General features: G+C 37.4%; 2 protein-coding genes across 2 annotated transcripts; both read right to left on the bottom strand.

Moving 5' to 3' along the window:
- Nucleotides 1-6,107: 6,107 nt before the first annotated feature.
- On the bottom strand, nt 6,108-15,117 carry rab38a (RAB38a, member RAS oncogene family). The gene is made up of 3 exons (XM_030152996.1): nt 14,757-15,117; nt 10,113-10,393; nt 6,108-6,466 (listed from the first exon to the last, which is right to left on the bottom strand). Exons 1-3 carry the CDS (start codon nt 14,956-14,958, stop codon nt 6,311-6,313), a joined length of 639 nt encoding a protein of 212 aa, XP_030008856.1. The 5' UTR covers nt 14,959-15,117; the 3' UTR covers nt 6,108-6,310.
- Nucleotides 15,118-18,287: 3,170 nt separating this feature from the next.
- Nucleotides 18,288-27,143, bottom strand: LOC115432030 (dipeptidyl peptidase 1). The gene is made up of 8 exons (XM_030152799.1): nt 26,586-27,143; nt 26,118-26,263; nt 25,478-25,632; nt 24,362-24,517; nt 23,982-24,100; nt 21,982-22,113; nt 20,808-21,040; nt 18,288-19,529 (listed from the first exon to the last, which is right to left on the bottom strand). The coding sequence occupies exons 1-8, from the start codon at nt 26,743-26,745 to the stop codon at nt 19,263-19,265; spliced, it is 1,368 nt and encodes a 455-aa protein (XP_030008659.1). The 5' UTR covers nt 26,746-27,143; the 3' UTR covers nt 18,288-19,262.
- Between the last annotated feature and the right edge of the window lie 555 nt (nt 27,144-27,698).

Genomic DNA, 27,698 nt, shown 5'->3' with positions numbered 1-27,698 from the left:
AATCAAAAGCTGCTGATGCATAGAAATGTGCAATTTCTCTGCATGCAAATTCCAGCATGACCAGCTATCTGTATGAACCTGAAAACATGCGACTGCCTTCTCCGTGCCAGTACCATGGATTAATCTGACCGGTATGCAGACATGCACTGAAGTGAAACCGCAGAACATCTGAAGTTTGTGAAGAAAGGAAGAAATATTTTGTAGAATTCTGTACTCTGAAGTCAACTTTTGAGTTCATTTGTTAGTAAAAACATATGTCCTGATGGGACTGTGGTTGGGAGTAAAATAAAAACAGGATCACAAACACCAGTGAAGACTCAGTGTGGCTGTGGTGAAATGTCAAACCCAGGTCCTGGTCTTTGTGTGCATGGGTTCCTCAGGTGTTCTCCATCTTTTTCCCACAGTCCAGAGACAGGCATCTTAACCCTTAAAGACCCACAACTATTTTTGTGGTGACCCCCAAGTTAATTTTTTTCTATTTCTAACCTTTTCTGACTGATTAATCATCATTTATTATTTTATTGCCCGTATTTTTCAGTGAATAGTCAGTATTTCCCAATATTTGATTTAATGATGATATAGATCAGAACAGAGACAACTGAAGAAAGAGACTTTTTCAACAAAATATACCATTAACTGTGCATAGAAACATGCATCTGTAACCATTTGTCAAATGACAGGGCTTTTACTGGTGAATCAATGTTCCAGAAGATGATGGATTCACTATGGAGCCTATTATGGGTCAAACTGATCATATCTGTTGCCAGTCAAAAGCTGACAAATTGCATTTTACTTGAATTATTTCAATTCATTGATAGGATTAGGGGTTCAAAAACTATGAAATATTTTATATAAATGCTGTCGATACTTTGGTCACTGGCAGCTGTTTATGTCCTTGAGGGTTAACTCCTGTGACTGGCAGCAAACTTACAACATTTAAACATCACACAAGGAGTTTAACTTCCTGCACCACAGTCTTTTATCATTACAACTGTTTAGTATAATTGGAACAGAATGCTGTTACTGTGGGGGCAGTATCTGGAGACTGCTGCAGTGTTTTGTTTTATACTAAAATTCTCCTGTGGACAATCCACTGCTATGTGAAAACCTTTTCCACAACCCTCTGGCACCCAGCCTTTTGTTCTTATTTTTTCCTCTGGTATCAATTTTCAGCAGAGAGTAAAATGCACAAAATAAAAACAGGTAGAAAGGCAACAGTAAGTGGCAAATTTATTGTCTTTTGTTTGTACAACAGAGCTTCAGTCTTTGTAGCAAAACTCAGTAAGAGCGGCTACACGGGTACCCTCAGAGTAAGTGTAAGCGCTATTTCAGTTTTTTATGTTTCCACACTTGTCCTCTCAAAGGCTTCATTCATTTGATAGTTTTAATCTGATTTTTACCACATAAATGACTGAAATACTAGGCCTAATTGGTACATAAATTACCATTTTCTCTGGGAATATTTACAAATTTGCATTGACATGTTAATGGCCTTGTGAAAAAAAAAAGAAAGAAAACTCATCCTTTTTATGTAACAAAATGATAACAGGAAACAAGTTCAATGGTATCACAGCTGGTATTGGGGACAAAAAGGTACCTACATTATCACAACCTACGCCGATGTGTCACTGAGTTTCTACTGCAAGCATAAACAAATCCTCAAGTTTAATCAATAGTGTGTGTGTGTGTGTGTGTGTGTGTGTGTGTGTGTGTGTGTGTGCGTGTGTGTGTGTGTGAGATCTGGATCTGGTGTTGAAGGTGAATCTCTGCTAGTTTAGCTGGTTGTGAATGATGAGTCATTGAGAGCGGGTCTTTGATATTCCACATAGCAGTCCATTTAAGACTCACTGAGACTTGTGGTGCTGTGGGGTCACGCTCACACACATACACACATCATGAGATTCATACGCACACACATCAATACGCACGCAGACAAACACTCACATTCATCGATCAAACCTGGAGGTGCAGACGCTATTTTCATTCATCCAGAGCCTCCCGTGGCTCCGGGTATTGATTCCCTTTTACAGGGTGTTTAATGCACAGCCAGAGTACGCCTGCCACAGCCTCCACTTCCAACACCTCTTTCAATGTTTATCGACCATATAGTAGCACCTCATCTGAGCTCAGCGCCTATATTTTCACTGTGACTGTTTTATTGCTGTGCTCATAACATTTTATTGTCAATACTTATGTATCACTGCTGCTGCATGATGAAAAGCCCTTATTTCCAAAGGATGATTTGTCATTTTCAGATGTACAGTAGCAAAAGTTTGTGCTGATGTATGTATTTTTGGATCTCAAATAACACAAAAAAAAAAAAAAAAAAAAAAAAAAAAAATAGAGTGCCACTCAGTAAGGCACTTTGCTGGTCAAAGGCCCCTGCATGAGTTTGGGTAATTTCACAACAGTTTAATTTTAGGGCACTGGAGCTGTCTGGGTGTGAGAAAAAGGCAAGCGAGAGACTTTAAGTCACTCTGAAATCACGTGCAGCTTATTTCCTCCTTATCCTGTATGACTGAGAAGTCTTATGATCATACTCTCTTGTTGTGGTTCCTCTAACTCTCTCTGTCTGAACCTTTTTTTTCCTTTCTTTCCTTGTTACATGGGAAAAGAATCAAGGAGAACCGCAAGGACAGGGCCTGTGTGAAAAGAGAAACGAAACTATCACTCTCTCTGCAGCTTGTTGCCTTAGAGACCAGCAACGAGCAAGAGATAAATCTGTGAAATCTTCTGATCATCTCTGTTTATGTGTGTGTGAGGAGGGAGGGGGTGTTGGGTGGGGGTGTGGGTGTACAGAGAAGGGGGTCGGTTTCTGACACACAGCGGAGGAAAATTCCCTCATATCTCTGCAGTCTACACAAAACCTTGCTCTATCTCTCTGTGCCCTTGTTTTCTCACACAAATTGTTACATCGATGTTGAAAATTAGACCTAATTATTACAAATTAGACGTTGACACAGTCTTTCTGCAGTGTGTGTCCTAACCTATAAATGATTATCTGACAGAGAGACCCTGCGGAATAATAGATTGTGGCTTTGTCTGGGCAAAAGGAAACCACAGAGTTAAAGTGTTGGGTGGGTGGTAATAATTAAACTGGTGAGGGCAAAAGAAACCAAAAAATAATGATCTCACATGGTACAGGATGGTGTTTTGGTATATAAGTACATATGGAAGGATTTTATTCTGTTACAAATACACCCCAGTATCGGGAATGCGGTGACTTTCAGTAGGTCTGAAGGTATGAAGGTGAAAACAGCGTAGGTTTTTGTGTGTGTCGGCTGAACTGCAGTCACATGGTGGGTCAGAGGCAGGTCGCTGAGGGGAAAAAGATCAACAAATAACAACTATTATACAGGAATGTGAACTTTCTTTCTGCAAAATCGGATTTTCAGCATATTAGCACGTACGGTGAGAAGACGCGCAGGACAATTATAATACTCCTCTAAGGGAAACCAATGGATGTTTGATCACAAGACTCACTTTTTAAAAGATTCTGTGGTTCAGTGCCAGAAAATGCTGAAATTGCATCTATTTGGAAATGGCATCCACTGTTTGATTTCTCTGAGCAGTACTTTACAGTTTATTCATCAGGTAAATCCAGCTACAGTAGAAAGAGCTTTGAGAAAAACATGTGACTTGATTATACAAGCAGCAGAAGTGGGTGAAGGTCTGCAAATTAACTGCACATTTAACAGACATCTTATTTGGTTTGATGAGGACTTTTTTTTTTTTTAGTATTATTATTATCATCATTATTTTAACAAACTATGTAAATAACAAGCTGAAAAAATTTGTCTCAGAAAAGTACAATCCAAACACAGTATTTGGCAAGATATGACAAGAAAAAAGCCCATAATTTTCATTGCACCAGGCTCTTACTTAAAAAGCCCCTGTTGAATCTCTGTCATTACACTGGATGTGATTTTATATCAAAATATCTGTGAATACTTTATGTAAGAGGGTAATAGTGAATAACTAAAGTGCTGCCAAGTTTAACTGAGTAAAAACTGTAATGACTGTAATTAAAAAAAATATATTGTAAATTCAGTGAAGTTTATCTGTACTTGAGTTTCTTGGGGAAAACTCTGCTGTTGAGATCATTTTGTTCTTTCTTGTGGTACAATGTGATGTAATATAAGGAAATGTCATGAAATATGTATAAAAGATCAATCATTTAATTCATCATAAAACAAAATCACAAATGGAAATCATTTCATGTCTGACAGGAAAGCGATGGTTTATTCATATGAACATGTTGAGAACTGAATACATCTTTGGTTATCTGTCTGAGTATATAATATGTACATATATATATATCTGCATTTATTCCATAATTACAAATATTACACATTATGACACATTATGAACAGTGGAGTCACATTTTGATATAAAACCTAGAATACAAAAAAGGCATACATACTGCAATTATGGATAAGATCACAATTTATTTGAGAGACTTTTGGATATTTTCTATGGAAATGAGTTTTATTTTAGTGTATAAAACAGAGCGATGACATATAACTTTAAGTGCACTTTTAAATAGAATGCTGAGTGAATATATCAATTGAAGAAATTAAATAACAGTTGTATTAAGAAAAGGCACTTTAAGTACATCAGTGTAATCTGCTACATTATAATTGGAGCCAGCAGACGTACATAAGGAACAGAGAGCTGAAGTCCAACCCCCATTAGACCTAACTTACATTACAGTCAATGGGTAGAGATATGATATTTTTAATCCTGTTAGAACTGTGCCATCAACTACACATATGATGTTTATCAGTTTAAAAGGTAATTTACCATTTGAGAGAGTTGCAGTTTGTGGTTAAACTGTTTAAGTATCAGACAGTGAAAGCAGGTAAAGTCACAGAGAGGACGTCATGGTAACTGTCTCTGCAGCATCAACATGATTAGACTTGTAGTGATTTCAACCTTTTTCTTAATACTTTTTAACCACTCTCTCACAAATTAAGGTAAAAAAGCAAGGTTTTGGTGTGTGTGGCATGCATCACGTGCAACAAGATATGCATTTTATCAAGCCTCAATCATCAGTCACTACTTTATTATTGTTGCCATGAACTATGAACACTTTCTTTTCTTAGTTTGTAAAATTATCTGTTAAAAAGACAAACATCATATATGTAAATGGCATTTCTTTAGGGCTGAGGCTGTTTTCTTTCTACTCCCATTACATGATGGTTTGGGACAGCAGTGGCTCAATTTGTACCAGGAGGTGCCAGTTCACCACTAGGGCATTGCCATGGTGCCCTTGAGCAAGGCAACCAAACCCCCAACTGCTCCTGTGGCAGCCCACTCACTTTAACACCTTTCTACACATGTCTGTGTCTGTGCATTTACAAAACAGAAATAGTGTGAGAAAATTGAATATCTTCAATGACAGACTAATAAAGGCATTTCTTTATCTTTTCCAAGTGGGATCGAAACATTATTTTTGTCCTACCATTGATCACCATTTACATTTTTTCCAGAGTTAGGTCCCATGGACATAACGGAAGGGGTGGGGCTTCGGTTCTCTATGATAAGAAAAAGGACTGGCCCCAGTCTTTAGTGGGACAGTGCCATAAAAATGACCCTGTCAATAAAAGGCTAAAAAAGGAATGCAACTTGGTGTTATTAGTGAATAGAATGAGTGAGTGAATTTCTTTGGATAAATAAAACATAGGTGGTATTTGTCTGCCTATTAGCCCAGAATGATTTGAAAAAAGTGGGCAAAAGACAAAGGGAAAACAGCAGGTTTAGAAACACAGAGAGGGAATGAAAGAGACAAAGAAAGAGAAGCACCTGATGAGGTTTGTATACAGATGAGCTCTATGAGTCTTTAGCAAAGATAGACTCCAATATGCTGCATTGTTTATGAACATGTGTTCATTAACTGTGTTGTCATGGTTACCACAGTGGGGGTGTCAGAGCTTGAAGTTGCCCAGAGGGTGACCTTGTCCTTGACAAGCATGCACAGCTGCATCCAGCTCTCTGACTTCTGTTTTTCAGTCTTAGTTTCAGTCCATGTAATTTTTGTGTCCACTGCCTCTCTGTCATTTATCATCCCTCCCCCCTAAACACCTTACCCCCCCCCCCCCCCCCCCCCACACACACACACACACACACATACACACACACATATACACACACACACACACATAGACACACAGTGAAAGGAAAGAGTTGGCACACTTAGATTTCTCCTAAAAACCTGCCAAAGAAATTGTCCCTCTGTCTCTTGCTCACAGACAAACTTGACTTTGTGTGTGTAATGAGATGCAAAAAGACGTCCAACTGTCAGGAGGTGTTACTGGGACCTGAAGCAGGACGAGCATGTCCCGCCTTTGTCCTTCTCTAACTGGGGGGTGATGGTGTCGGGGACTTCTGACTGGAGCATGTCATTCTCACTGGCGATGATGTGTTTCACCAAGCAGTTTGCTGCTTCATCAATGTTGATGTTTTCCTGAGGTGGAAAAAACACATGGAGAAATGAAAAGGATATGAGGAGACAGGAAGGAATTAAGGATGATTAATGCAAACGCAGAAGCAAGAGTGAAGCAAACGGATCAATACTAAACTATGGACAAATCTGTATGATTATTCCCAATAAAATAGTAATCTGTCTACTTTCACACACATTTATGGGTCAAACAAATAGACTTAAACAGCAAATCTGTGCGTCTTCATTTATCTTTATTTACACTGCAATATTATGTATATATTATAGCTTTGACTATGGCTTGATGAGAATAAAAGAGTAATACCAATATACCCTTTTACTCCATTTTAAAAACATTTCAATGATTTTCTTGTGCATTTTTTGTAAACTGGTGATCCTCAACTCAGTTCTTCATTTCCAAGTTGTTGCATTATGATCACACCAAATATCATCATTATTTCATCATTTTAACTGACTATGAGCCCTAAATGAATCCTATTTCAGTTTGTGCTGCAGCTTGAATGTGAGGAATGAATATATACGCTTACCAGACACAAATTGGGATCATAGAAGTACATTTTAACATCACTGCTTCATTTTTTTCACGCTGTCCTAACTATTTCTGATTTGGTGCAGTACTAAGAAATCTCTGAACATAAAAATATACACCAATGCAAAAAAAAAAAAAAAAAATCCACCACAGAGAGGATTTAGAGCAACTCTGAACAGAAGTGAGAGCTGAATCAAGTAGAAAATGGCCCTAGGTGTTAGAGAGATTCACATGGGGAGAGCACCAGCAGTGGTTATTCAGAGAGTATGCACACACACATTCTGTTAATATGTGAAGTGTGATGCAGTAGAAAGACTAAATATTCAAGAGATCTAACAGTAGGCTCAGTAGGATGTGACATGGCGCCGTCTGAAGAGCCTTAAACCTCTCACATTGCTAGCACACTGAAAACCTTTCACGTCCATCTGTGAGATATAAAAGAAAAGATTCCTCCATACCAAAATGAAAAAAAAAAAAAAAAAACAGCTCTAAACTCTATATAATGCTTGTGTGCATAAAACATGTCCAGCTCTGTTGAAGATAAAAGGTCTGAATAATTCTTCTGGCAGCACAGGGCTTATTAAAAGTCTCAAAGTACGTCAACTATTACCCAGAAGTCTTAAGGAGACACTCATTCTGCTTAAAAAGGCAATTGTGTTCTTTTTTTGTGCATATAACAAACACTTAATCAGCACGCAAATGGAAGAATAAACTCAAAATAAAGAGCAGAATGAGTTAATGTCTTTCTCTTTTTAGCTTTTAACTCTCATTGTATAAACGCCTATGACTGGTCTTAAATATCACAGGACCGGTTGTGTTGCTATTTTCTTCCGTCGGCATCCAGCTGTGAGATTCCTGCTCCACATTAGCTGTTATAATCTGGGCCTGCGCTGGTGTGTCAGTGTGTTAGTGTGTAGGTGGGTGAATCTTCAGCTCACATTCAGGACTCTCTCGCCCAGTTCGTTCATTCTGTTTGCTAAGTACTGAATTGCACTGAGCTTTTACATTACTCTAGTCGTATACACAGGCATTTGCGCAGTTTGTTGCTTTTTTAAAATGCTATCATAATGCAAAGAACGTTTCATTTCAGCTGTATCCTCATGGGAATTGTCCAGCATGTGATATGGGCTTTGCCAGGATCTTGAATGCATGAGTATTAAGATCTAAAATTTAACATATAATGCATTTAGGGACAAATATGAATTAAATATACTTCAAAAGTTGAGTTTGGAAAATTTTACTGGTTTTAGTGAAATCCAGTCTAATGTTTTTCCAGTAGTGTACAATCACCTGAAAACAAAAGTTACGTTTTAAGATTATAAATTGTAATAAGTTTTCACTACCTCATACGTTTATATCCAACACATCAGTTTCAGAGTCAGTCATGTTTCTATAGTAACACAAAACAGACTTCAACGTCTTAATTTTTCAGTTTTTATAGTGGATGGCTTTCAGGTTTTAGGTACATTAATGTCCCCAACTATACTGTTGCCCATATAATTGGAATAAAATATTTTTAGTTCTTCTCCTAAAATGAATTTGCCAATGTAAGTTACTCTTGATAGATAAAGAGTAACTGGGACTCAGTATGTAATCATTACACCAGGTCAAGGGTGAATACTGATAAGTACAAATAGGAATAGAAAGAGGAATGTGTGTGAAAATAAAGTTATTCCAACTTTATGGGTAACAGTATATGAGTGTGGAACAGAGTAAGGAGTTAAGCCCATACCTGAAAAAATAAAACAAAAAACACAAGTGGTGCCAGGCACAACAAACCCCGCCCCTTCCATGTATTTCACCCATAAGTAAATGGGAAGATTTTTAAAACCTTTGACCTACTTTTCGCAAAATGTAATCACATCTATTCTGGGTCACTGGCAATCTATAAACCCAATTTGGTATGAATTCAACCAATAGTTTTGCTGCTAGAGTGTTAACAATCAAACAAACAAACCAAACCAAAAACAATACCCCTTGCCACATCTTTGGGGGGGCAGGATAAAAAAAAAAAACTACACTGTATAAAACTTGGAGGAACCATAGCATCATCCATTGGTGAATGAACTGCCATTCTGAAGCCAGTTGTTTGTGATTTGGCCATTGCCATGTTGGCTCTGGAGCTGGAAGTGACTCAGTTAATATAAAGGGGGGTCAGAGGTGACCTAATGCTAAGCACTGGCTTATTGACTGAGTAAAATAGTAAACTTCACCGGACATTACATAACAAAATGATTTTACAGTCTTGTTAGTATAAGTTGAGCTGTCAGCCACTGTCAGGGTTTTATTAAATTAAAGCCAGTCAAAACCTGACTTAGCAGACATAAAAGCCTTCTATTCACTTCAAGATCTCATTAATGCAGGAAAAAGTTAGAGCTGGACCACCAGAATACTTATTAGAGAGTCCAAATAACTGGAATGACTCCTGGAAAAAAAATGACTTACTACTTTTAGAGAAAAGTAAAATGTAAGTCTATGGAGCTGGAGCCTTTGGGAGCCTTTTTGGGTGGACTTGTCCCTTGGGGAAAAAACAAACACGGATGCATAATGAGGGTCTTTGTGTTTGTAGGGGCCGAAAATCTGTCACTTTACCTCCAGAGGTCACTAAATATGTACTTGAAATGTTTTTAACTGTTTTTATTTGTCATGAATTGTCATGCACCAGTCTTCCATGAAAAGCAGCTCATTAAAATCTGTACATTTCCCACCTGTAAAATGCGTGTCAGTCAGCGGGCTGATGCATTCCTGTCTGAATGATAGAGCACCTGATACCAGAGCAGATGACCTGGAATAAAATCGTCAGAGTGTTTTCTGTACAAACCAGCTCTGGACATAAGCAGCGGAACTAAATGATTGAGCACACGGTGAAAAGACTAAGAGTGTCCTCAGTGTGTCTGTGGAGTGGCATTTCCACAGGGTGATCAGGTGCTGGTGTGATACAGTTGAGCTGGTAGGGAGTCAGCTGCTGCTCAAGGACATCTGAGCCGGAATGAGACGCCTGCTGACACTGGAGCCCGAGCCCCAGAGCTCCTGTTGAAGGCTGATCTTTGTATTCACAGCACAGTTCTACCGCCTGTGTTACTGCTGTGTATGTGCGAGTGTGCATCGTCTTCCTCTCACCTTAGCAGAAGTCTCATACCATCCCACAAAGCCGTTCTCCTGGCAGAACTGCTCCATCTTTATTCCATTATTGGTCAGTACATCCCGACCCTGGTCACATTTATTTGCCAAAAGCACGGTGGCTACATGTTTCCCGTTGGCAAGAGTGAGTTTGGAATCCAAATCTTCTTTCCATTTGGTGACGGCATCGAAGGAGGCAGGCCTTGTGACGTCAAACACAATGAAGGCACCCATGGCCTCACGGTAGTAAACACGGGTCATGTTCCCAAACCTCTCCTGACCTGGAAGACACAAAACAAACACAAAGACATGCGTGCATAAAGATACAATAATTTAGTAAGTGAATAGAACTGGATTTTATTTATAAGGGCATATATTACAAAGTTTCACCTCAATACTTTACTTTACACACTATATTTTGAGTGATACAAATACAGACACCCCAAGTCATGTACTGTAGCAGACGTGTGAAAAAGAGTCACCTAGATTACTCATTTTATCAAACTCCTGCCTCATACGTGCCTGCATTCACACTTTCACTATAACCCCACCCAGTTTCAAACAAGACTCTGCTTATCCACTTACATATCACCATTCAGTCATTCATTCATTCATTCATTTGTTCATTCATTCATTTAAACCCTAATTTTCAATGGTATCAAGTAACGTCAAATAAAATAACAGAACATGAGGCATGAAGGAGTAAAGCTGTGTTTTTCAACTTTGGGGTCGCTACCACATGTGGGGTTGCCTGAAATTTCTAGTAATTGAAAAAAAAATAAAAAAATAAAGAATTACTTATAAAAATGATTTTTTAATGATTCAATATATATTTCATTATTATTAAAACACCACACACTATTCCTAATAAAAATCAAGTTCAAATAAAATGCAGGATGTAATATCTGAGAGGGCTTATCTTGACTGACCCGATCATGTGACCATGTCTGTTACTACGCTTCAACCTGCTTGGACACAGCTGCAGTCAGAAAACTGAACCAAACACAAAATGGAAAGATTTCTTCACCCGCCTGGCCCCGCTAGGACATCTCCAAGAGAAAAATATCTCCGTTTTAAATGTCTGGGGTCACCAGAAATTTGTGATGTTAAAATTGGGTCACGTGCCAAAAAAGGTTAGGAACCACTGGAATAAAGGAACCAAGATATTTCAATAACCACAGTTGCACAGCGCTACAATAAGCCAAAACAACAACAACAACAAAACTTAGAAGTTATAGTAATGTTAAACATTAAAAACAAATATTATCAATGATGTCTCTCAATGAGGATAGTTTAAAGGATTAATAGGGCTAATTCCAAGTAAGTAGGGCGTAGTAAATAAAAGCAGACCTTTGTACCTCAGTGTGAGTCTCTTGCTTTTGTAATGTTAAGTAAAGTGAGTGGATATGATGGTTATGGTTGTGGTAAACCAGTGTTCCATTAGAGAAGGTCAGATTCAATAGAAGAAATATATTTTTATTATACTGTATACACTGTAAGCAGATTTTTTTTTTAAATTCTATATAAAGGACACACCACCACACTCATAAAAGAATAAAGACAATTACCTTTATTCTACTTCCTGGCTTAATTTAGCATGAAATTTATTGCAAAGTGGCACAACTACATACATGTAAACCATTAATTAAAATCTAAAGCACTTTGAGAATCCGTACAGTATCACAAAGCACAACTCTGCACCACTCAGTTGTATCAATATTTCCGATCACTCCAACACACACGAGGTCTTCTATGTTTTGCTGCAGCAGCGCAGACTGAGAGATAAGGCACAGACATGGGCAGAGACACAGTGGGATGAAAGCAGCCAGGAGTGAGAGAAAATCAGTCTTTGGTGAATCAGTGGGTGTGTGTGTCTGCCTGCAAGTTTGTCTGTAAAAAATTCCTGAGGGTAAAATTAATTCGATAAGCCCTGCTGGTATGTTGTATCCACACTGATTTTCCCATCCATATCTTCAGCTACAGCCCCATCAGTACCAACCACACAGTTTTCACACTGTGGACTCACTAAAACGGATTGTTCTCTCTATTTACAGTGAAAGATATTTTCATTGTAGTGAAGTTTTACCGCCTTTACAGTCGCGTACATTGTGTTTATCACATTACAGTAACAGTATACAGCATCGCAGCTTGAGTTTTGAAATTTAAGAAGTATATATATTTAGATGTTTTGATATGTGAATTTTGACCAATCTATGAAGCTCCAATAACCCCAAATCTGCCTCAGTCTCATCTTCTTGCTACAGCTCTGTGTAATGAGCCGTGTCAGCCCATGCAGTAGAAAAATGGCAGACAGAAATAGGATGATAAAGTTATTATTTGTCTTGGGAAATGCACAGAAACAGCAAGTGATTTATTACTTGTGTGGCGTGAGAAAAACTTGAGCCTGTCATCCAATCTTCAAACAAACCAGCTGCAGTGCCAGGGAAAATAAAATGCAAAACACAGGAGATATATTATGGATTTGCCTCATAAATACTCAATGAAAAATTACACTTTCTATCACATAGATACTGCAAATGATTACTTATAGATTCCACACCCAAGATCTAACTATTAAATTCTTTCCCACCTGAAGGACCAGTGTAAAGGCAGAACATAACGTACAAGACCTACAGCAGTTTTATTTGAAGGAGACACCCTGAGTTCACAATCGGAGCTTTCTGTATACAAGTACTTGGGCCTCAAATCTCACTCACATGAGTTTGAGACACATGACTGCTTGCACTTACAGGAGAGGGCGCACAGGAGGAGAGAGAGCAGCAGGTCAGAGGATTCTTCTAAACCTCAGCCGACACTCATGTGAGATGAGACTGCTGTGGCGTTTAGCTTTATTATCTTACCCAACAGCATCCCAGTCAAAAGCTTTTATTATTACAGATTTTTGCCAAAGGCTGTTAAAGCAGAAGAAGGTATTAGCATCAGACTAAAGATATCTTCTGTTTTTCTTAACAGAGAATCAAACTCACTCAGTTATATCTATGAGAAATCTGATTAAATACACAGAAAATGTCAAAGGATACAACATAAGTGGAAAAAGTAACACAGAGATTGGTCCAAAAAGGGACAGACAGACCCGAGAGCAAGTCAGTGAAAGATTTATGTGCTTACGTAATGAAGAAGTACATGACTAACATGTGACTTAAAGTGTAGTATAAATGGAAAAATAATGGGCATGAGTTATGCGCTGATGATGACAAACAATCATAAAGTGTGACTGTTACAATAGTCATGTATTATGCCATGAGTGTCTTGACTTTGATGTTGTAATAGCATGTCAATATTTTAATTAACTTTCTATTTGTTTTTAGTTACTTTTATAAATGTCCTTATAGAGCTGTTACTGTAAAAAAAAATTCCTCCAATTTCCCACTGAAAACACTCATTCGTCTACATTTGAGAGCATCACTGCATAAACACTGACGAGGAGTTGAGTTTGTTAGAGTGTAAGACAGTAAAAGACACTTAACATGCTACTGCTAATACAGAAAAAATGATTAGACCATCAAAAGTCATCAAAAACAATGGTTATGCAATCAAGTACTAACTCCTGTGTGTATCGTGGGACTAAAACAGACAGAAAAAAACAATGGAATGCCTAAAAGCACTGTTTTGTCAGTATAATGCCATAACTATTGATGTAAGAACTGAAGTGATTTTAGTTATTATCAAGAAAACATGGAAAATGCCTAGATATCAGCTCTTAAATTAAACTCTTATGAGCTATTTTTTGTTATCATTATATTTGTCCAAACAGATGTACCTTTAGTTGTACCAGGCTTTAAAATGAACAAGAAATTGAAGAAAACAAGAGTGATCTAATAATTTTTTTTCTGCGACTATATGACATTTCAGCTAAAAGTGCTCACTAAAATTCAAAGAACACACTTTTTGATCAAATAAGATAATATATCCAAATGTGCTTGTTCTGTTGGTTTTTCTAGCCTCCTCTGGCTTGTGTGTGAAACTTGTTTGTAATTGCAGAAATGTGTAGCCAAGTGATTTGCAGTGAGTAATGCCAACAGGTCAGCTGGTGCACACGAGTAACATCAACCTTAAATAACCCTTTATATCATCCTTTAACAGAAAAAAAAAAGTTAACTGTGACGAAATGGTCACATGCTTATTTATGGGGGGGCCACTGTCATTTCATCCCAAACTGTATTATCTGCACTGATACAATTGGCTCATTTTGTATCTGTTTCTGTTTGTAATGTCTAATGTATCATTTATTTAGGAATTTTGTGTGTATGGTTTCCAGTAAGGATGGAGAAATGGGTAATGAGACAAATCACTGGGATCATTTTATACATTACATTAATGGATTTTAAATGTAGACTGATACTGATCTAATTTAAAACCTTCAGTTTATTATAATAAACCAAAATCTAACAAACAGGGACTTTATTGATTAGTAGGATCTATGTAAACTTCATCTAAAAGAACACATTTGAACAGAATCTGAAATAATATATTAAATAAGGACTTTTTTTTCTACATTTACTGATAAAAATGTTACTTCACATCCTCACATGAGTAAAATTATACATAAATTCAACAGTAAATACAACTTTTACAGTAAATCTCAGCTCCTTTTTCATTGAACTTTTTGTGCGTAAAACTGACCTGCGATGTCCCACAGCTGAAGACGCACCGTCTCCTGGTCCCAGTTCAGGACTTTGAGGGCGAAGTCCACCCCGATGGTGGCCCGGTAGTTGGGGCTGAAGTTGTGATGGACATAACGTTTGATAATACTGGTCTTGCCCACCCCCAGGTCCCCTATGACCAGGATCTTATAGAGATGCTCCTTACTGTGGTTGTTCTGCATGGCGACCGAGGAGGGCGAGAGCTGAGCATGAATCCACTTAAATGGGAAGGATCAGGGCGTGAAAGGGGAGAAGCAGAGAGCAGGACGCATGAGATGGGACTGACTAGGCTGGAAAAGAAGGAGAAGAAGGAGAAGAGGGGTGGAAAGGTACGGGCCGGCCCACAGAGGGACGTGGAGCTCAGACGTCCGGACCTTGTGACTCATGCAGGGGAGTGACGGCATGGACTGAAAGCTGTGCGTAATGGAGAGGAGAGGAGAGGAGAGGAAGGACCCCAGAACTGGACCTTCATCACTACTTTTAAATCACAGAGATTTAATTGTAGATCTTAGGTTAACATTTTAACCCTTTCATGCACGAATTATGAGAACCTTAATCAAAATTTTTTCCTGAGTGTTTTTATTCCTCTTTAGGCATGAAAACAACAATGCGATTGAAAACCTTCTTCTGAAAAATAAATTAAAAAATAAAATAAAATAAAATAAAAAATAATTTAAAAAAAATTAAAATACATTAAAAAATGAAAATAAATAAATAAATAAATAAAATAAAATTCTTATGAACCTATTTTTCATGAAGTTGCAAAAATATCCACTCAGCTGGACACCACACATTTCATTTTTGACGCACAGAAACATGTATTTACTGATCAATTCTGTGAAAACTATGGAGAGGGCTTGTGATTCTGGGGGTTTATGCTCAGGAGAGATCTACAAAATTTTACCAATTCATGTCAGAAAAGATATGTAGTGTCTTAAAACTTTAATAAATATATGTGTAAAACAACAACAACAACAACAACAACAAAACAGAAAAGAACAACAAAATCCATGAAAATACAAGAGAACAGCTGTTGAGTAGCTGTCCACTGTAGTGACCAGTATGCATGAAAGGGTTAAAACAGTGGTTCTCAATCTTTTTCTGTCGGGCCCACCTTTAGAGGACGAAAAATCTCCAGGCCCCCCTCAACCTGAACACCTGAACTTCTTTACAGTAAACTGACTTTCTTCAGTGACATCCATCAACATTCCACACGTCAGTCAGAGGACAGACGTTTCCTGTTGCCTGCCTGTAGGACGAATCAAATACAGGGTAGTGTGCAATACAGGGCAATGGCGGCATGGAATACATTGCCATCATTTTTAATTTCAGAAATTCGAGCAGTTAGTTTTTCTAAAAGGTTGAGAATTTTCATATTTCCCCAAGAATAACTGTCTGAGCTATTGCATATCCTATAGTGACATCATCTAGACGGTTTGTTTTTTTGTTTGTTGTGGAGCTGCTTTTATTGTTTTTATTTTATGTTTTTATTTTTTTGTTTCTGATTTTTGGTTTATTTATTCTTTTTTCTGTTGTTGTTGGTATTATTATTGTAATTGTTTTGTATTGTATGCTGTTGCTGATTTTTGGTTTTGTGTTGTTGTGTTAAGTGTATGTACATCCTGTTTGTTGAGTGAGTTGTGGGAAATTGTTGGTGCTTTGTTTTTGTGTTGTTGATGACCCCAGGAAGAGTAGCTGCTGGGGTATGCAGCAGCTAATGGGGATCAAACTAATAAACTAAACTAAACTAAACCAAACCCCAATATTAACCCTTTCATGCATAGTAGTCACTACAGTGGACGGCTATTCTACAGCTCTTCTCTTGTATGTTCATGGATTTTGTTGTTTTGTGTTTTTGCACATATCTTTATTAAAGTTTTAACACATTACACATCTTTTCTGACATGAATGGTAACACTGTGTAGATCTCCCCTGAGCATAATAGTTATAGTTTTCACACAATTTATCAGTAAATACGTGTTTCTTCGCTTCAAAAATTAAACACATGGCGTCCAGTTGAGTGGACATTTTTGCAACTTCATGAAAAATAGGTTCATGAGATTTAAAAAAAAAAAAAAAAAAATATATATATATATATACATATATATATATATATATATATATATATATATATATATATATTACAATTTTTTATGTATTTTTTTAAACTTTTTTTTGTTATTATTTTTAAATGTATTTTATTTATTTTTCATGAGAAAATTTTCAATCACATTGTTTTTTTTTCATGTTTAAAGACAAATGAAAACACTCAGGGAAAAAGTCTTGAGGTTCTCATAATTCGTGCATGAAAGGGTTAACAGTGGTGCAATTATAACTTTTACTGAAAGAAACATCAATATTGTAACAATACTTTTTGCTTTTTCTTGAGTAATTTGTTGTGCAAATTAAAAATAGCTTAGATTTTTGCTTGAACAATAGAAATAAACTCAACAAGACTGCTCCTTAAGACAATGTTTTTCCAAATAAAAATAGGAAATGAACTATTCTCTTACAGCTATGACAATCAAGTTACTTTTTTTTAGAACAAAAAACAAATTTTGGTAACAAAGATGAATATTTTAACAATATGAGTGGCTAGATTGAGCCCATTTACATTGCACATCTCAGAACATTAAAATGCAAACTGTGCAAAAACAGAAACATTGCACATTTTTCTTTCCCAGTCCAATCCTTGTCCATTCTCCAAACCTAAACTCTTTGTCTAGTCTAGTGACAGATCACCATGGCAGTAGATTGGTTTGTTGTACGTCCCTAATATGAGTCCAGGGTGATCTAATGCTAAAACATAGTTCCACCTGCTACATGTTCTAACCTGAAAAAAAAAAAAAAGAAAAAAAAAAAAAAACACCCAGGAGTGATCCCATGCCCTCCCTAGCAAACCTTCGCACCCCCCAGTTTGAGAAACACTGTTTGAGGATACTGAAGCTGAATAAAAGATGTGGGTTCAAGTCCCACTAAGACACTTGACCTGTGCAATGTTTACTGTTTATTCAGAATGCGGTTTGTTGTTACTTTAGTTTTTATTGTTAATTATTATTATATAGTAGTACTGTTACTAAGACTACGTACTTTTTGGTAATCATAACTATTACTGCAATCATTGATACTATTAATATCGTTACAACTACCACCACTATCATAACTTTTGCTATTATTTCTGTTATAGATCAGTACTGTAATATTACTTTTATTACTACTAGTATTTCCAGTGTGCAATTGCCTGATTTTAATTATTGCTGTTAATATTTTCTTTTCTAATTCCTCTTATATGTGTACATGCATTGCTGTGCTGATACTGGAACCTTAATTTTTCCAAGGGTTCTGCCTAAAATAAAGTTATGTCTAATCTAATCTACTTTTGGCCTTAAAATACTCACCTGGTTGGGACAAATAATCGACTCTATACAACAGGAGATAAACCACAGATATAGAATTTCTTGTTTTAGACCTTGTTCTAAACGATGAGATAATCATCAAAAAACCTAACTTCTTTTCCACAAATGCTTTTATTCCCTTTAAAAACAGTGCAAACCTTACAACAGTATGTAAAAAATGCTTACACATCAGACAGGAGGCAGCATTACAGGCATCACAATCACTTACATCCTTTTTTAACCTGATTAAAGTTTCCCTTTAAATTGTTTCACATATGTAAGATTTATTGTCCCATAGGTTAAAATGGCAGTAATAGTTTAAGCAGAGAGAGTTCTCATCTGTGCTTTCCTGAGAAGAAATATCAAGGTCCTGTACTGATAAGCAAACAAAACAAAACACATTTTAATCACAGATTCCATTTAACATACTAAAATTAATCTTCCACTTGTCATGAATTATGTAAAATATAAACCAAACAAATCACCTGGGGTGTATTGGATGCAATAATTTCAATCAAGTTGTTCACAGCCATCAAAATGTGCAAGAATTAAAACAGCAGGTTGGACAAACACTGAATAACCAGCCTGCCAAATGACTATGCCTCAAGCAAAACAATTGTCATTATAGGAGCTGTAAACTAAAAATCAGGTTTATACTCTCAGGAACAAATCCTAAATATTCTTTGTAGCTGTAAGTGAAGTTCTCACTCAGGTTTCCATCTGTTCACCACTAATTTCTTGGATAAACTGCTGTAAATATTTAATCTTTTGCAGATCATTAATAAGGATTAAATATGTACCTTCTAAATATTGTGTCTCATATTTGGTTCAAGGAGTAGCTTGTTTCTTTTTGGGGGGTAAACTTCCCTTTCAAATATATTTAATATTAATCTGAATCATAGAAGTGGAGTTAAATCAAAGGTTTTCATAGAAATGTTCACTTTTTTGCGACATACGGCGTCACATGTTCTGAAAAGTAATCGATTCCAGTCGATTTCAAAGGTTCATGAGGTGAAAAAGAAAACAGTTAAGCTACAAGAGTGAAACCGAGTGCAGAATTTAGACTCTCTCTCATACTGACTGGACAGCTTTTACAGTTTGGGGATGGGATTGACTGCGACTGCAATGCTTTCAATCGAACACTCATCACTTCCTCTGCGGATACGGAAGTACCCGCCCTCCCCCCAGCCGGTGCCCCAGCTGTTCTTCACAATCCAATACTTCTGTCCAGTCATGTGGCAGTGGCCGTACCCCACCAGCAGAACAGCATGGTTCGTCAATTCGAAGGGATTGAAGGGGTCTCCGAGGCCAGTGTGGTGGTAAATGCCCTCCTTGTAGGTCATGAAGTCAGGATACACCTGGAAAAACAAGACAGTTTCAGTTCATCTGGACTTTTCAGTTTATCTGTAGTTGTTCACATTTAAAAAAAAAACAAAGGATTAAAATAATAAGTCATAATAATAAATATGACGAACAATAGTCCCCTGTGCATTGCATTGCAAGCATACGGGGAATCACATGTTTTGGGGTTTTTCTAGATTATATCACCAAGTCTAGTATTTAACCTACTAGAAAATAACTGAAATTGTCATTAATTTCAATGCAATCCAAATGATTTTGTTGGTTTAGATTTTAATTCAAATACACCTTCGATATACTAAAGATGCTTTTGATGCGTCACTTTTTTAACAGGAACCTGAGCATAAACACCCATCCACAAAACTAACCATATATGCAACAGGTTTTAATGTATTTAAAGGCAGATAAAGTGACCTCTAGTGGAAGACGATGCACTGGTGAGGACTGAACCAATGCACCAACTCACTTAAGTCCTGGACCAAAACTAATGCCAAAGCTTTTCCTTAAAGGTGCGGGAGACTTTCGTGACCGATTTTTCATCAAATCCGTAAAACCTCAGTCATAGTTTAAGTATCACGAATCCGTTAGTCTTTCTGCGATTACTCACCTGAATCTTATTTTAGCATGATTTCCACATTTCTTCCCATTGTTTGACTCTTTTTCAATGACATCATCACATTGTGTCTTCTTCTACCACACGTTCAGTGCGGAACTACCACAACAGAAGGGACATGCCACCACCCACTAACCCATTACATTTATACATCATATGCGCGGTGAATCCTAAAACCATCATATAAACACCAGTTTTAAAATATCTGTACAATATAGACTGGGTTAAACCATTCCACCATTAAGTAAGTGATTGTAGTTAGACTCCAACACCTGGTTAAAAGTGCTGTGAACACTGCTGTATGATATAAAAGAAAATACAAAACAGCATTTACAGAGGAACACAGTGTTAGAACTCAATACAGTATAATGAGAAAAATGATCCTTTAGGACACGCATAGCCATCATTTACTGACTTCAATTAAAAAATACGAAATTAGCGTTGAGCATGATTTATTCATTCTTTCATTCATTCTCCAGCTACTGTGACGACTATCTCCAGTTACAGAATCGCTGATGTCAGCGTGCCTTTAGACATGGTACTGCATCATTAGCAGCTCTTGATACCCATGCATACTCTACCAAAAATGAAATAGCAATCACATATAAAAAGATCACAGTGACTGGCAATTGACGGTGTTGAGTGTGTATAAGTGTGTTTGTACCTCAAAGGCCACTGCCATGGGTCCGTTCTTGACCAGCTCTATCATCATGGCTGCTTCACTGCAACCGCCATAAAATCCACCTACATAGCTGTATTCTGCTGCATAAATACGGCCGCAGTTCTGAGGAACGCCACATGGAGTGTCTTTTGCCACATATGGAAAACAAGACTCGTCCACAATACCAAAATCCTGTATGTATTTTCCAATCAGGTATGGGAACCCACCATCACAGCCTGAACAAACAAAGGAAAAGGGAAAAGTAAATAAATAAATAAATGTTAAAGTCATGTTGATGCTTCAAAATGTGGTTAATTTGCTTGGAAAAATAAAGAAGGCTTTTTTCCTGAACAAATTAATAAGACAAAATCAGCTAATCAGTTATAAAATGATTTGTTTTGTAGGAAATAAACAGTAAAATTATTCTCTGAAAAACTCTGAGTGCTATTTGTTATGATTATGGAAGAGAGGACCCAGACATGTTTTTTTTTTTTTTTTTTAACCCTTTAACAACGGTAATATCTCCAGCGCTGCACTTTGCACTTTACATCATTCAAATTACTGTAACTCCTCAACCATTTGTGCTATCCACAAAATTCAAATGGCATCGGAAAGCTGTGATCCTGGGCTTTCCAACACTACATAACACTTTACAGCAGCTATGTGGGACTCTATTACAATTGGAAAGGAACTGTTTCAGAGACTTCCACACAGGCTAAAACAATGCCTGGAAATAAAAAACATGAAGTGAATAGATACTGAATGTTCAAGACCAAAAAGCATGTTTGAACAGATGTTAATAATTGAAAGATTATTTCTGCAATCTCAAAAAGTTTCATTATGGACATTTACAGTTGTTTTTGATACTTAATACCTTAAAAACTTCAAATCTGTTTTTTCATTTTTTACTAAAACACAAACATTTATTCTTTATAATAATAATTAATGGCCAGATATTGAAAGTTAAGTTCTTCCTGAAAACAAAGGTGCAAAAGAATTGGCAAAAAAGAAATTTTCTGACACTTATTGCAAAGCAAAACATGAAGACACCTATGTTAGGGTAAGAGATAAACATTGGTGTTTATTTCTTATCTGCTGTATTTAAACTTTTTTTACACAATCATACTAACATAACTGAATTAAACTGCTACGTGCTGCTACTGTCAAGTTGTGATACCTTGAGAATATTCAGAGCAGGAGACCACTTGTTGTGGGCTGAGGGTGGGAGTGTCACTGTTGTTGGTGAGGATCCGGATACGAGCCTCCAGCATTCCCATGGAGGCGAAGGAGTAGCAGCTGCCACATGACGCTGAAACAGAACATCAGAGGGTCACACAAGAGTCAGATACACCTGTATGATCTGATGCAACCAGTACAACAGCCCTGAAATCACATGTGCAGAAGATTTATTCAAAAATCCATCATACATCGTACTGTTGTTCTCTGATGCAAGTTATCTCCATCAGTAGAAGAATATGACAAGGAGCAGACGGACGCACTGATTAAAGTCACTGGTCACTGCTCACAGTGTGAAGCAGAAAGTTCTTCATAAAACACACTGCAGAAACAAATTAGGTCATAGAGCAGAGGATGAAGGGATTTGCAGGGTAGAGTAATTGTAATGATTCATGTCTGGGTGACAGCAAGAACAGGTTTTATTTGGATCCATGACTTAAAGGCCCCCAAGATTAATAAGGTGTAACAACTAGTGAGGGTTGAGGTGGTGAAGCTTTGCATTATTTGACTAAATCTACATTACAGTATTACAATTAACAAAATAACTCAAGCTTATACACTTCCAGTTTCACAAATAACAGTTGTCCCCAGTTCTATACTTGAACAGGTAGCTCAGATTTGTTATTTGCAGTCATTCTTCTTTCATTGCTTTTTCATTTACAACCTGACCACAGTCAGTTTGATGTTAGTATTGGCAGTATTGACACCAATGATTGGGAGTATATTTTAAGGATCCAGGAACTGATCTATAACATAAACTAAATGAGTGCACTCACAACATAGTGGACTTAGTCAGCATAGTGGGTTTGCAATTTCTTTAACTAACACTGGAGGCAAAAAAAAAACAAGGTTTAACACTGATGTAAATTCTGCAATTTCTGTGACCCTGTTAAATCCATGTGAATTGTAGGGCTGGAGCAGAATAAGCTTCACAGTGCTGCATGCTGGCTTAGACGGCTTCTATTGAATCACTCCAACCCTCTCCAGATCCTTAAACCCAGACCTGCAGAGCCCCTCTCAGACACTCAACTACTCAGCACACATAATCTCACCGCTCGTACATAAGGCCATGCAGAAACACAGGGGGAAAGCAGAAAGTGCACCCAGGCCTGCTAAGAAGGAAGCAAAGGAGCTGAATGCCTGCTGTTTACAGCCCACTCCCACTGACAGACACTCATGAGTAAACGTACTGCTTCATCTGTCTGTAAGATGTACAGATGTTTCAGTTTATGTTGATCACATGTCTATGAAAATCAGAGACAGTCAAACAGTGAATGCTGACGTTTATGTTCTGATGTCATGTCTGTGCAAAGGAACAATATCAATACTAAAACTAAGTGAACAGATATTTTGGGTGACAGTTTAGTCTTTGCAATAGACGTCAATGAATTGTAGCCGGATGGAATCGATCTCACCTATTCAGGGCTGAAGCAGGCACTAATACCCAGGATTTGGGTCCTGACCAACACTGAGGACCAATCCATTACTTGTGTTGAAAAATGAATAAGAGGTATGCCTCATTGCATGGAGGGGACTGGGATCATTCTTTTTACATGAGCCAACAGGCTTCATTTTAATATTTCTTAGTAACTTTGTAAACAAAATGTAAATAATACATTAATTTACTCAACTATTTTAAATATAATAAAAAATGAATAATATAAATAGGGCCTCTCCCTGTAGGCTTGGTCCCCTAATAAATGATCATGCACCAGGAACTGGGTAAAAACTAGTTGGCATAGCAGAGTGAAAGTAGAGTTTGTTGTTAGTGTGAGAAGGGACTTGTTTTTGCAGAAAGACATAGTACACAAACACAGCATAACAGAGAACTGAACTAAATACATCTGTGGATGAGGTATTATCACTGATACCCATTCCATTTGTATAGGTCAGTATTGGACCAATGTCTGTTACTAGTGTCAGAAAATCCATAATTCTTACCTTGGTTTCGCACAGGGCTGACAAAATTAACGCCATTAACGTTTCTCCAGTCCCAGTGCTCAGGAAGAGCTGATGCCATTTTGGCAACATCACTTGTAACAGGCGAAGGGTGAACACGTCTGATGAACAAGTAAAAATCATAAACACAGTTTACACAAAATCTACACACTATGAACATTAGATTAAATTAACAATTCATATTTAATGTTTTGACAGTTTAATTTCAGCACATGATGATATATGTGAAAAAAATATTTAAGGTTTATGAAGGATTCACAGAAACATTGAGGAAGGTGATGATATTCGGAATTTACAGTGAAGGTGTAAATGTGTCAAAACATCCCCTAACTTCATGAATCGGGAATGTGATGAATACTCACCTGGGGATCTGAGAGGCAGGCCCTCCTGCTCTGTACTGCAGCTCCTGTATAGAATAGGTCTCATGTTCTGGGTAGGCATGAGCCCTCCAGGAACTTTGGACAGAGTTGATTGCATCAATGAAGTCCAGGTTGTGTTTGTATGGCCTCTGGGACAGCCTGGAAAACAAGCACAGGTAAATCCAATTGTTTTACTGCCATGGAAAGTCATCACACTTCAGCTGTTGTCAAGTTACAAATTAAACTGTCTCACATTAAAACATCTCAGATGGATGTGACTAGCTCAGACTTAGTCATATAATGTCATGCTACATTGTGATAAAAACTGAGGAAGATTGAAGTTGATGCATGACTGGTGTTAAAAATAATTACAAAAATGATGATTAAACACAGTATTATGTGATATGTAATGTCAAATGTTATGGTACTTTAAAAACAGACCTATAGCATCGAACTGTAGATGAAAAGCTTAAAAGTGCCTAAAAATATCTGCAAAGTCTAACCAAACACATCACACCTGTTTCCTGCATTGTAATGTCACAGTTTCAAAACTACTTCAAATACATTTATAACTCCATGTTATAAGGCAGATCTTATTTTCCTGTCAGAAAATAAGATTCCTCAGGTAGAGGCAAAAGAGGGTTAACTTGAGTCCAATAGCTGAAATTCCATCAATCCCACCTTAATCACAAGTAAATAATGTCCTATGTTTACACACAGAACACAGTAATAAGCATCTGTTTGTCTTTAAAGTCGGTTTTCTTAGGGTGACTTTAGTTTCCAAGCTCATATGAGGCAGAGAATTGTTTGTAGTAAGAAAGGAAAAGAAAAACAGATTGAAACAGAGATGTAAAAAGTGCAGCGTTCACTAAAAGCCACAAAGTCACAGAGAGAACACAGTGGGCAGAAAAGGACATCCACATGAGTCAGAGTGCAATAATGCCTTGCTCATTAACTGTAATTTGTTGTCTTTTCTTTTCATTTTTGCACCTTCAGGTAACACCAGTAATAGAGTGGTTAAACTATGCAATATTGTTTAAGGAAACCTTCCTTTCACATCTTTTAAAATGTGTATGTTTTACATATTAGCAATGCATGTCATCTATCAAAGTCATTTACTTGCTGCTGTAGAGACGTTTGTAATCTGTACGGGCTGGCACAGATTTCACTTTCTTCCCCACAAAACAGGCCCAGTTGTTTCCCAGGACATCATGGACCCACCCGGGTAGGGTCTGGTCACAGTAACTGGTCACTTTGGAGCCCTCCTCAGTGTACTGCAGAACACATAAATGTAAATGTACTGAAAACTAAATATGAAAATTAACAGCCTGCAAAAACAGCTCCACAAATGCATATTAGCAGGATTTTTCCATTAATATGCAAACTCAAGCTGCACCAATTTCAGACAATGGGGAAGTTCAGTTAGACATGGAAAAACCATGACATTAAAACCAAAAAAAACCACTTCCTTAAATCAAGAGTCACATGGGATAAAAAGAAAAGACTATCCTTGGATGCACCAGTTCTAAGCAGTGACTGTTTTTCAATCAAATGCGTGCCACTTATCTTAATATCTGCACATTCTTAGACTCATCATGCTCTCAGTCTTATCAAATGAATGGAGAGGAAACTGAGCTGTTGCAAAACTCTCACCTTTTAAAGTCAAAGGACCTAAAACACAACCACTCAAACTTTCTGACTCAAAGTTCCAACAGAGCAATAAAAAAGTTGACGAATCCTATATTCAGGTTTCCTTTACCTTAAAGAATCCAAACCATTTGTAGCCCCCGAGGACCACCTCAAAGCCCTGGTTGTAGATGAGGGTGAAGAAGCCAGTGTGGCCCAGCTCATCTGTGGCCACTGACAGTTTCTCCAGGGTCACAGTGACTGTACTCTCACCTGTGGCTGTGGATGAAAACACAAGATAATCTAAGCAAATGTCAGACAACAATGACTCAGTCAAATTGAGTCACATGAGCTTCACTCCACAGCTGGTAAGATACTGCCCCTAAATATTAACATTATTTTTAACTGTAACATCTACGTGTCTACTGTTTCATTTTCCATTTTGTCAAAATTATTTGGAAAATTAAGATGATTCAGGAAGTGATCAGTAGGTCACCTGGTCTACATTGGACTATATAAAACCTTATACATTAGCCCTAGCATGTCACATGATTTCCAAGTCGCGATACTAGCAACTTCTGATGAATGTTATGATGTTTACCTTCAGCAGAGCAGTTGATGGTCTTGTCGTGTCCCCCTTTGGACACCTGAAACACCCATGTCCCCACCAGGTCCTCGTAGGTGCAGTTAGCCGGTGTGTCACCCCGGGACCCTTCCACCCAAATCAGGAAGACACACAACAGCACACCGCCGAGCTTCATATCGATACACAGCTAGCTAACTAGGCTCACAAACGCACCTAGAGGAATACTAATAAAACCTGTGGGCCTTACACTGCCTTCAGTTTCCCAGTGTCTCCTGTGTAACTTGTATTCCTCTGTTGACCCTCTGCCCGCTATTTATGCAAACCCAAACTTTTCCCAAAGATGCTGCAATCATCAAGATAAGTCCCTGAAACTCAACTGCTCGACAGCAAGCTAACTTTTAGTATAGCACAAATAACTTATTTATCGTGCAATAGTCTACATAATGCAGAACCACGTTTTATACATTTAATTTTACACGTATAAACTATAAGCTAGAGTTCTGCGAAATTTTTATTCAAAACCAAGCCTGTCGTGATGTAAGCGACAAGGAAACAGGAATCACTAAACCTCTTGCTGTCTCGTCTCCTTTGTTTGTCCTTTTTGGTTTCGGTTTGTCACACGGTTCTCCGGATCTGCACATGCGCAGTAACCCTAGTTGTGGAGGCGGTGTCGGCGCATGCGTAGGTTAGAACAAATTGTGGAAGTGTTGCAAAGTGCAAACATGACTGTGTTAAACTTCCAGATATTAGATATTTTAACCTAAATTAGGTCTGCCCCTCTAAAGATCCAAATGAGACCAATTGCATGGAATTTTAATGATGAATAATACAGAAGAAAAAAGAAAATTGTGACGTTTATTTAAATTCATTGTATTACCAAATAGCCTGTTAGGACACTTAGGATACAGATTTTTTTGTTATTTTGTCATGAAAAAGACAAATGGGTAGGTCTTACTGTTTAATAAATACATATTGCTGTATGACACTAAGGTTACGTTAAACTGAATGCAATTAGTATTTCACCATCAGTACTGCTATTTTTCACGCATTGTCAGGTATTACCTTAAGTGTAGTTTTAAAGGTGCTCATAAATAAAATGCATATGTGATTATTTTTTTATATTCCTGT

The sequence above is a fragment of the Sphaeramia orbicularis genome, chromosome 13 (assembly GCF_902148855.1).
Source record: "Sphaeramia orbicularis chromosome 13, fSphaOr1.1, whole genome shotgun sequence".
NCBI lineage: Eukaryota > Metazoa > Chordata > Actinopteri > Kurtiformes > Apogonidae > Sphaeramia > Sphaeramia orbicularis.
Note: the sequence above shows the minus strand (reverse complement) of the source record. Positions and strands in the feature narration are given on the sequence as shown.